This window comes from Pteropus alecto, unplaced genomic scaffold (genome assembly GCF_000325575.1).
Source record: "Pteropus alecto unplaced genomic scaffold, ASM32557v1 scaffold86, whole genome shotgun sequence".
Lineage (NCBI taxonomy): Eukaryota > Metazoa > Chordata > Mammalia > Chiroptera > Pteropodidae > Pteropus > Pteropus alecto.
The window spans coordinates 12,019,169-12,029,712 of NW_006442109.1; the positions used below are offsets into that span (position 1 = coordinate 12,019,169).

The 10,544-nt window shown below is 43.1% G+C and overlaps 1 protein-coding gene across 1 annotated transcript in view; it reads right to left on the reverse strand.

Annotated features, from left to right (window-relative positions):
* Positions 1–10,544, reverse strand: part of TLN2 (talin 2) — a 397,436-nt gene that overhangs the window by 2,656 nt on the left and 384,236 nt on the right. Inside the window, exons 56-58 of the mRNA XM_025038744.1 lie at positions 5,149–5,274; positions 2,987–3,049; positions 2,713–2,895 (exon numbers count right to left, since the gene is read on the reverse strand). Coding sequence (XP_024894512.1) covers positions 2,713–2,895; positions 2,987–3,049; positions 5,149–5,274 — 372 coding nt within the window. The remainder of the gene's footprint in view (positions 1–2,712; positions 2,896–2,986; positions 3,050–5,148; positions 5,275–10,544) is intronic.

A 10,544-nucleotide genomic window follows, 5' to 3' on the forward strand; every position in this document is an offset into this window, starting at 1 on the left:
TTATAACACAGACGTCCTCTCTAGTTAGTATCCATTTTCTGTCAGTCTGTCCATCTGTCCGTCCATCTATCCACTGATTCTACCAACATTGGCACCTACCTAACTTAAGCTCATTCACAGATGAATGAGATGCAGTTCTTGGCCCCTAAGGAACACACATTTTTGAGAATTACAATTATGTAAATAAAATGATTATAACATTGTGATGTGTGTGTTAACAGAAGCATACTCAGGGCTGCCTCCTTGGTCCAGAAAATCACCTGTCCCCGCCCCATTCAATTTAGACATACTTGAGGACTTGGCTCGGACATTGCTTTCTTGATCCATCCTGGCCTCCCCACTTGCCCCCAGTGCTCCTGGAGTGCTTCATGTTGGCTTCTCTGCAGCCTTTACCACACATAGGGAGTAACTTGAGAGCAGAGACTGTGACGTGAATCTTTGCATCCCCAGCACCTGGCATACTGGCTGCCCAGTGTTGGTAGTCACTGAATGTTTTCTGAGGGAATGAACGGCTATGAAAGCACAACCTACTCCTGCATGAGAGGGCTGGGACCCCCATGGTAATTAAGGGCTTTACAGATATACTTTTACAGTCACGGCTGGGCTTTATGCCACATGCTCAAGGAGGTGAAGAAAAGCTTTGCAGTGTGAAGTCTAGATCTTCAGTAAGGACTGCAGCCCACACTGGCTTACTCCTAACGCTCATGAAGCATGGTCCTGAGGATTTGTCTTCTGCCACCTGAGGTTTGGGATCTTCTTCTAATGGTGGTCAAGCCTTCATTAAACCTCTCAAATTCCTTGCCTAGCACCCTCAGTGCAAAGACTTGTGCTTGAGGGTTAGACATCAGAAAGTTGAGAATTTTTCTCAAAGTTAAGTAGCTTATCTGGTTGGTAAAGGGACCAGTAGGGACGATGAGGGCTTGCACAAGAAGTGAAGGACAAGTAGTCATCATGCGTTTATTCTCAAAATAGCTTTATGAGGTCAGAAATCATTAGTCTACTTTTCTGATGTAGAAACTGAAGTAACTTGTCTAAGATCCTGTACCTAGAAAGTTATAGAGCTGGGATGTGAACATAGGTCTATCTAGCTCCAGAGAACCTCTGGGTCATTGTAAGTAACACAGATATGACATTGGACCATCCAGTTGAAATCAGCAACAATGATAATAAGAGTGATGCTGTGTTATGTCTGTGTAAATCCTCAGGACTTACAAAAGCATGTTTACGTCTTGACCCTTATCTTGACATGTGAAGAGCCAGTGCAGATATCTCTATTCTAATTTTATAGACGAGGCAAACCAAAGCCTGAAAAGTTTTGAGTTATTTGTGTAAGATCATGGACTTAATACATGGCGGAGGCAGGACTTGAGCCCAGGTATCTCTTAACTCAGGATGTTTTCCTCAGAAGTGTTCTCCAAACCCAGGAACCACACATTTACAAGTGTGCAGCTCCCCATTCTCCCCCTGAGTTTAGCCCAGGAGTCATATGAAGGTGAGGGAGGAGGGTCAGAGAGATACTCAGGAGAACCAAACAACAGAAATGTACTTTAGGGAAGTAAAATGAGAGTTCTGCATTTGGGCGGAATTATTCAAATATTTCTGCCATTTACGAAATTATTCATGACTTATATAAACATATTTTTAGAACACCAACAGTCTGTATTACAACACATAATAAAAATGTAGAAAATTGGAAACAAAACGTCCACAGTATAGGAAAATTCTGGCATAATCAGTTGATGTAACATCATGCAATCATTAAAAGTGAGACTCATGAAGAATGGACCGATTAGCTTTGCATAGAGAAGTTATGAAGCTTTTTCTTCAAGGAAAAAGATATGTATGATAAAATGTTAAGCGAAAAAAAGCAGAATGTCTCTTGCTATGATTACAACTAGACAAAATTATTTTGTATACAGATGAAAACAGGAAGAGAAAAAATGGTAACATTTGACATGTGAAGATGTTGAGGCTATGTGATTTTTTTCATCCAAACATTTCCTTCAGTGTGTTTAAAACACTTCGACAATTGAAGCGATCAGGAAAACATATGCACTGGCAAGGAGTCTATTATCAACTTCATAGGCATGTTCTCTGGGCTCTGGGAAACCTTAGCAACAGTCTCGTATGAATTCCTGAATCCTTTCATTCCCTTCTTTAGCAAATAGTGAATGAGGGCTTCCACTGAAACAGGCACCATCTTAGGTGTGAGTTATGCAAAGGTAAAGATGTGGTGCCTGAGCCTAAGAAGATCCCAGCCTTGTCAAAGACACATAAAGATAAATATGGTGGTACCAGTGACAGGAACCATAAGAGCGGGGCTTTGGCTGGAGGCTCTGTCAGGACACAGGAGGGATTGACTGCTTGAGACAAAGGAGTCAGGGAAGGCTTCCCAGGAGAGGTGGCTTTCAAGTTGTGTCAAAAAGGACAAGTAGGAGTTCACCAGGCTGGGCTGGTGGGGAGGAAGGCCAGAATATTCTGAGTGAGACAGGGCCCCAAGGCGTGAGGCCAGAAGGCACATGTGGAGAATGTCAGTTTGGTAGGCAGCAGGGTGTAGGATGCATGGCTGTACGTGACAGAAAATGAGAAAAGTGGGACAGAGTTGGCTGATGGAAGGCCTGGTGGTCATGCCAAGGAAGTGAGACTGTCTCCTCTGGCGACACTTACCCGCTCCAACAGGAGTATTTTCCCACCAGCATCAGTGACCATTACCTGTAGCCGCCTCATGGCCTCTGAATCCTGATCGGCCTTCACCTTGCAGGCCACAAGCAGCTGAGCGGTGGAAGCGGCAACCTGCTTGGCGGACGAGATGAGCTTCTCTTCACTGGCATGTCCCTGAACAGAAGCATTGGCCGCCTCACAGAGACTGCTGGTTGCAGCTGCCACCATCCGGGCCTGGGGACAGTCAACAGAGAAGTTACCCAAGGCCCAAAGCTCCCTTGGGGGATCCAAAAGGCAAATGGGGTAGAAGAAAAAGGTGACTCACAGCAGAAATCAGCCCCTGTGACCACTGTCCGTCATCCACGGCATTGGCGGGGATGGAGCCCACCTAGAGAGTGGAAGTGAGAAATCTGCAGTGAGAGCTAGAAGGCTCGGGGTGACCTGCAGCCCCTCAGACCCTACACCGTCCGGAACTAGGGAGAAAAACATCTCAACAGACATGCAGCACCACCTGGGACTCCCAGCATGAGCACCGGCATGAGAATGGAGCCCCCTTTCCCACATAGGACTCTAGCCACTCCAACTACTCTAGCACAAACCTGGCTGGTTCTACCTGGGCCAGAAGGAGCCTCTCTTAAATGCTCCAAAGGGCCTCCATTAGTTGCCAGGTATTGTGTTTCTGGGAGAATGACTCAGAAACGATGGATTGGGGCTGTCTTTACACGCTTATTTCCTCTGCTGACCTTTCTTCATTTCAAACACGGGAGCCCTGCGGTGGCTTCTTTCAAGGGCCAAGGGAAACAAATCTCTCTCGATTACAGCTCCTAAAGCCACACTGTGATTTTCTGGCAGATGATGCAAAAAGGGGTGGTACATTTCCTTAAATACAATGAAGGGCAGGCCCTTAAGGAAATACAGACCATTCTACAGGGCTGGGGAGAGCTGGAAGATGATTTCTGTTTCTATTTAGAAATTATGGCGACAAGTGAAATATTTTCTGTCCAGCTGTAGAGGAAGGAGCTATGGGAGGAAATACCTTTACACTTGTGAGAAGGGCCTAGAGAAGTAAGAGATGAGTATCTCAATTTGAAGATGAAATTGGGGATCTGACAGCAATTACAGGCATCACATCGGGGCTTGGTGAATGTCAGGCAAAACCTCAAGGTCCTGTATATAAGCCTATAGTTCATCCAACTTGAGCGGAACCTGCTTTGCCAACTCTTTAAATGCTTGAACATATGAGTCGCTTGGAGGACGGGGCTCTGCCATATTCAAGTTAGATTCTCTAGAATCTAGTGATGTCTGGCACATAGTTGGCCCTTTATCAATAAACTGAAATTTTAGGTAGGATGTTCTTTTCAATGATCCATTTTTGGTCTTTTCATATCGACTGATCGACAAGTTCTTGATAAGTAAGGTTGGCACTATGCTACATATATAGGAGATAAGTGAGAAACTTCAAGGGACAGATTGAATGCCACTTGGGGAGACGTACATATGTTAATACTGAAAAACACACCACACCATGGTTTAGAAAGAGAAGCCAAAGTATGTGGGTTGGATTAAGGCATGGCTAAGCTCATGAGAGACTTCCTGGAGGAAGATGCACAGCCACTAGCTGGGCATAACTTCCTGTCTGTGTTACACATTCTTGGGTCAAGATACAATCATATTTGTCTATCTGTATGCCGACAACAAAGCCTTTTAATATCAAACAGAAGTAACTGACAATTGTGGTGACCACGTTGCCCAAAACCACAACCTGCCAGGATTTCTGTCCTGCCTCTATATTTGAAAGGCTCTCTGCAGGGCATAACTGGGATGGGGTGGTTCCATGCTGTAATGGAATAACAGATAACAGGGCACATGGAGTATTTTAAATTAGAAGACCTTCCTACGGCCAGGATAAATCTAATGTGCTATTCATTCTTTGGATCACTGGAAAAAAACTATGCTTTTATGTTAATGCTGATGAAATGGATAACTAGAGATGAAGCAGATCTAAGAAATCTCAGATTTAAAACCAGACTGGCCTTTTGACCAGTGGGCTCAGAAAAATGCTAACTGCAGAGTTAGACAGCATTCAGTTAAACAGCCCTAAAAAATGAATGAAGCCACTGGAGTTGGAAGACGGTATTATAAAGTCCCTGACTGTGGTGCTTATATAGCCATGCACTAGGAAAATATGACAGCTTACATCTGCAAATAGCCTAATGTACAGTGGGAATATAAATGTCTTGTTCAGGTCCAGATCGCTGCCTGGAGTGGAATACTTTCCTTAACCAGAAGCAGATGAGAGGTCCGGCAGCCAAACCCTTCATTCTGTTTGTCAGGTTAAAGCCAGCAAGTTTTCAGTCAGTTGGGGCAAAGACTGGCAATTCAGTGAGGAAAGGTACAGCATTCTTCAGGCTGAAAGCATTCATATCTTTTCCACATGGGCCCTTACTGCATGAACGTCCCACCGCTTGGTCAGTGGGGTTTACCCACCTTTCCTTGGGCCACCAGCTCCCTCTGGGCTGCTGAGGCCGATTTGACCAGCGCACTTGTGGCAGCAGCAATAGATTTAGCAGCTTCCAAGATCTGTTCTTCAAAATCCAGGGTCTCATCTGCTTGCTATAACCAAAAGAAAACAGCATCACATGCAATTCATATCCACAAAGGACTCTTTCTGCCAAACTACTTACTGCTTGTCACCTGGCGCTTTATCCAACTATTGTTAGTTTGTTGACAAACCACACCAGGGTAGAAAGGCCTAAGCTGGCAGGCTGTCCCCGGCATCTGCTGCCTCCCTGTGCCCCTACTCTAAAAGGTGAAAGCTGCCACCACTGACATCCACACAAATGTTATATCAGGAAATTATAAGGCAGACTATTTTTCTAGACTAGAATCTTTAAAGAGACCTACATTCACTATCAATAAAAATCCTTGAATGGTTCCATCAGCATTGGTAACCAAAATCAAAATAATCAATAATCAAAAGCCAAAGAGTGGGTGGTGGCACAGTCTTCCAGGGCCTAAGGCTCAAAAATGGGTTGAAAAAAATGGAAAGATGGCTATTAGTAGTGAAAAACCTTATTTTTCTGGGGTAAAAACAAAAGCAAAATAGCATTTGCATTTTCTGTGGCTGAGCACAGAGAGTTACATACCAACCACAGATCCCCTAGAGATGGAAAGGAAATCCATCCAGGTGGAGCTTATGCAGTCACCTGGCACCCAGGGCCTGGCTCCATCTGGTGAAGAACACTGGCCACCACTGCGCAGGTGTTGTCAGGTCATTATGTCTCTGCTGTAAACTCACTGCCACCATGCCCCATGCTGCCAAAACAACCTGGGAAGCTGAAGAAAAGCCTTTGGGAAGTGGGGCAAATGTAAAGACTTTGGTCCTCGGCTGGGTGGGATGGTGCACCACCATTTGGGGTGGTCAGACTAGACCACTGCCAAGGGTGCCTCCAGCATTAATACTCTGTGTCAATATGGTTAAGTTCCCCTTAGGTCCCAGAATGCTGAAGATGGGGCTGGCACCTTTTAGGCATTAGGAGATGATGGACAGGTATAGCAATACTTTTCTTTGTATGTGTGTGATAAAATACAAATAACATAAAATTTAACCTTTGAATCAATTTTAAGTGTACAAGTCAGTGGTATTAAGTACATTTGCAATGTTGCACATTAGCAATACAGGTTTTTAAAAATTAGCTTCATGTATACAGTACACTGGTTAGACATTTATATAGTTTATAAAACGACCCCCCTAATTGCTCCTTCTGGTTTTCCACCTAGCCAATATATTAATGCTAACTGCATTCCCTATGATGTGATCCCCGTCCCCGTGAAGCAATACAGTTTTAAGAGTGCCTACTATGTGCCAAGCATTTCTGTGTAGGTTAGTGTATTTCTCACTGGAAAAGAGAAAAAAAATCCTATACTGTAGTTATCTATAGCTTTACACTTACAGTAAGAAAACTGAGGCTCAGGGAGATGGAGAATTGGGCCCAAGGTCATGTGGCAGCATGAAGAATCTAAACCAGACCTAAAATTAAATCTGACACCATAATGACGTTTTTACTAGCCTACGCCACCCCTTAGGGTATCAGTGAGGGATAACGTCTGGTCAGAGGCTCAAGCCGGCTCGCTAGTGGTCTCCTATGAGACATCAGGGAAGAAGGATACATGAATACGATTTTTTCCCCTTCCCTATTCTATATGGCCACATCTTGAACTATGAGAGATGTCAACCTTATTTTCATTTTTAAACCTGTATTATCAAAACAACATTTCGGTGCACATCTACCTAGTGGCTCCGAAGGATTATAGCAGCACGTAAGAAGTTCTGAGACAGAAGCCATATAGCCTTTCTTATTTCTGACAGTCTTGCTCTAGGAGCATTCAGAACAGAAATGGATTCAGTTCCAGTGGAATCATTTTGGATTCCTTGTTACTAGGTGAGAGTAGGGGAGTAGTAGTGGTGGAATATAAAATGCGTTTACTGAAATACAAAAACAACTCATTATTAAGAAACTCTGGCATAGAAAGGTACTGTTATACACAGGCTCCAAAGAGATGGCATTAGGTTCTGGTACATATATTCAATGACCTTGAGTTAAGAGCTTTTTTGAAAATTCATTCTGCAAGAGAAAGTCAAGCATATAACAGATTAAGGCACTATGGAAATCATAGAATTTTTGAGTCCAAAGGGAGCCCCTCCTCATTTTGCGGATGAGAAAATAGAGGCCCATGGTGTCTCCCCAAAGTCTTCTGGAACCACTCCTGTCTCAGGTGGCCTCAGATACATTATGTGTTCCGAGACTGAGTCCACTTCATAGGGTGGAGTATTCCATTAGCGGATTTTTGATTTCCCAAATTTTAGAATTTGCAAATATGGAATTTCCTTAAAATTAAGTTCTAACTTTAAGCATGGATAAATTTGATAGACTCATCTCATTACAATTTGAAAGGCCTCTCCCACGTTTTCTGCTGCCCTGGAGTTTTTTTTTTTTTTTTTTTTTTAACACATTCTTGAAATAGATATTCAACTTGGAAATATTTTTGACACCCACTGATTTTTCTTACAATGGCAACTTCTGTAATATCCTTTGATGGATTTTTATTTTTCTTTTCATAACATCTCTATGCTTTGAAATGGACACAGCAGAAAGCCTGATTTCTGGGAGATATTTGCTCTGATTAAAAAGTACTAGAGTGTTTCCCAAGAAAGGCTTAATGAAGCTGGTTGGAACGGCAACAGGGATGGAGGGTGAATGCTTAGATGCCACAGTTAGGCAGAGTTCCATGATGAGACCTGCCTTCTGTCTGCTGAATCTCTGTCTTTCTGTAGGCCAGGTTTACCTCACCCAAAAACAACACTTGATGTGGCCTCATAACATACAACTTCTAGCCTCAAAGAAAATAGGATCTCTGTAAGCCAAGCCTCAGTGAAAAGCCACACACTCCAGTCAGTGCTCCCTATTAGCTTCAGATCCTATCAGCATGGAGGATGGAACCTGGGAGAGAGGTGGTGAGGGTAGCAAGACAAGGGAGGAGGACATAGGCTAAACCGCATTGCAAAAAGAGAGAGGCATGGAATTGGCTTGGTCTCTGAAGGACTTTCCTAAATAAAAGGATCACAATTAAAATGCAGAATTTGCTAATAGAACAAAGCCCATCATAGCTGAGAAATTGGGGAGAATAAGAACAGCAACGTGGAGCTGCCGTTAAGGAGATCTGGTGAAGAATCTGGAGACCCAAGGTGCCATGGACTGGGAGGTGAGGCTCCTCTCACTGAGCCCTCATGCTCTGCTACTGCACCAGCAGGCTCAGCTGGTTGGTCTCTTAAGATCCTCTTTAGCTGAGATATTTTACTGACCTGACCAAAGGTTCCCAGATCTGACCCTCTGATTTATGGAAGACTGAGTGAAATCCTCACTCCCGAGTCTCCCTCTCCTCAACAGTTGGAGCCATTAAGATTGCTAAAATAATCTTTTGAAGGTTATAACTAATCCTATGCACGTAGCTATTTGTATTTCTTTACAACTACTGGCATCAAGCAAGACAATGAACTAAGACAATGTTTTCATTAAGTGGGCTAAACCGATAACTCTTGCTCAGAATCACCTGAGGATCTGGTTAAAGGTACAGATTGTGTTTCAGTGGGTCTGGGGTGGGGCCCAAGAATCTGTATTTCTAATGGAGGTGGTACAGGCTACTCTGTGGGAAATGCTGGCCTGGGTTAAGGAAAACAGACACCAGTTAACTGAATCTTACAAGCCTGTGGTCTCTTCCAGCACACAGACCATATTTTATTCAACTTATACTTCTAGAACACAAAATCAGGCAGAGAAGCCCATGTGATAAAGGTTTGTTGAATGAATGTATTCATTCAAAATGAGTCTCCCAAGTTCTAGAGTTCAGCCAGAGGACAATCTACATGGGTAAGGAAGGAGAAATGCAGAGAGTAAACATTTACATCAATAACTATCGATTCCTGGAGGATGAAGGCAGACACATCTATACACAGGCTCCTGTCCCATTTAAGGCCATGGGTTGTTAATTGTACACTCTGCCTGCATCCCTCAACTGGCTTTCATAGTTAGTGACATTTAGTCACCCATATACAAACATAAAGTGGCATTTTACTAAGAGGCTCTCTTAATAAAATAGTTCTGGGAAAGAATAACAGAAACTAAAAATCTACTCTGCTTAATGAAAGTGTTAGCCACAGTCTCTGAGTGCAAACTCTATCTTCTTATCCTTTGTACCGTATTCTCTTTCCTGCTCCCCTCCACTTGAAAAGCCTATTGGCCAGGTCACCACTAGCTCTTAGCCATTGTCTTTCCTGGACTGTCTAGCAGATTCTAGCTGATGATGGATTTCTCCTCACCTTGGGTTTTTGGTAGCTTCAGGAAAGGTCCCAGCAGCCTTTTGCTGATATTTTTCCTGTTCAGTGATATACTGCAGAATTCCCCATTTAAAACGTTAGAGGTCTAGTGGGATCCCTTTTGGGAAAGACTGTGGGTTGGCTCTCTTGCTGCCTGCTCTCCATGCTTGGAGAGCGTCTGAAAGCATTTTGTTCTGATAGGTCTAAAGTCTAAAGCTCAAGATTCCATTGGGGTAGGAGCGAGGAAAGGAGAGTGGACTGGGGACAGAAATGGGAGACCTTTCTTCATTTTTATTTATATTCAATTTATTTTTGTTCGTTGGCCTTTTATGTATTCTTAGAATATAATTTTTGCAACAATTCATCATGTTCTGTACCTACCTTGCCTCCTATCTGATAGAATTGTTAAAAGTAAATTATTAACATAACATAGAGCATAACTGACTCCTAAATGCTCAGTAGCTACTAGCAACGGATTTCATTATTATTTCTATTACTATGTATATAGTTCTGTGGTTTTAAAAATAGTTTTCCAGACTTTGGGCTAAAGTACTCTGTTTTCTCTCTTTGAATGCTGCTTTCCACATATAATTCTAATAAAAGTTCTAGCTGCCATCTCTAATTACAACCTAAAATAATTACAAATAAACACAAATCAAAGATAAATGAAGTGTCAAGTGACACATGATACAGATCAGCACTGCTTCCAGCTTCTACCCCAACACGCAGCCAGGAAGTAGACAACTCAGGTTTTAGTCACTGCTCTGTAGTTTCTGAATATCCACCAATCAGTTTTGTTTGTAACTTGAAAAGCGAACTCCTTTAGCTTAGACATGTTATGGTTCCAAATTAACCCCTTTTTAGAAGGTGTTGACTAAAATAAGCAGGGACTATTTTTTTCTCTCTCTTGGCCTCCTCCCTTGAGGACCTCTGCCTCTTTCCTGCAGCATCTTTACCAACCTCCTCCAGGCCCGTCCTTCCGACAGGTCCCTGTGTATGTGCCAAGTGG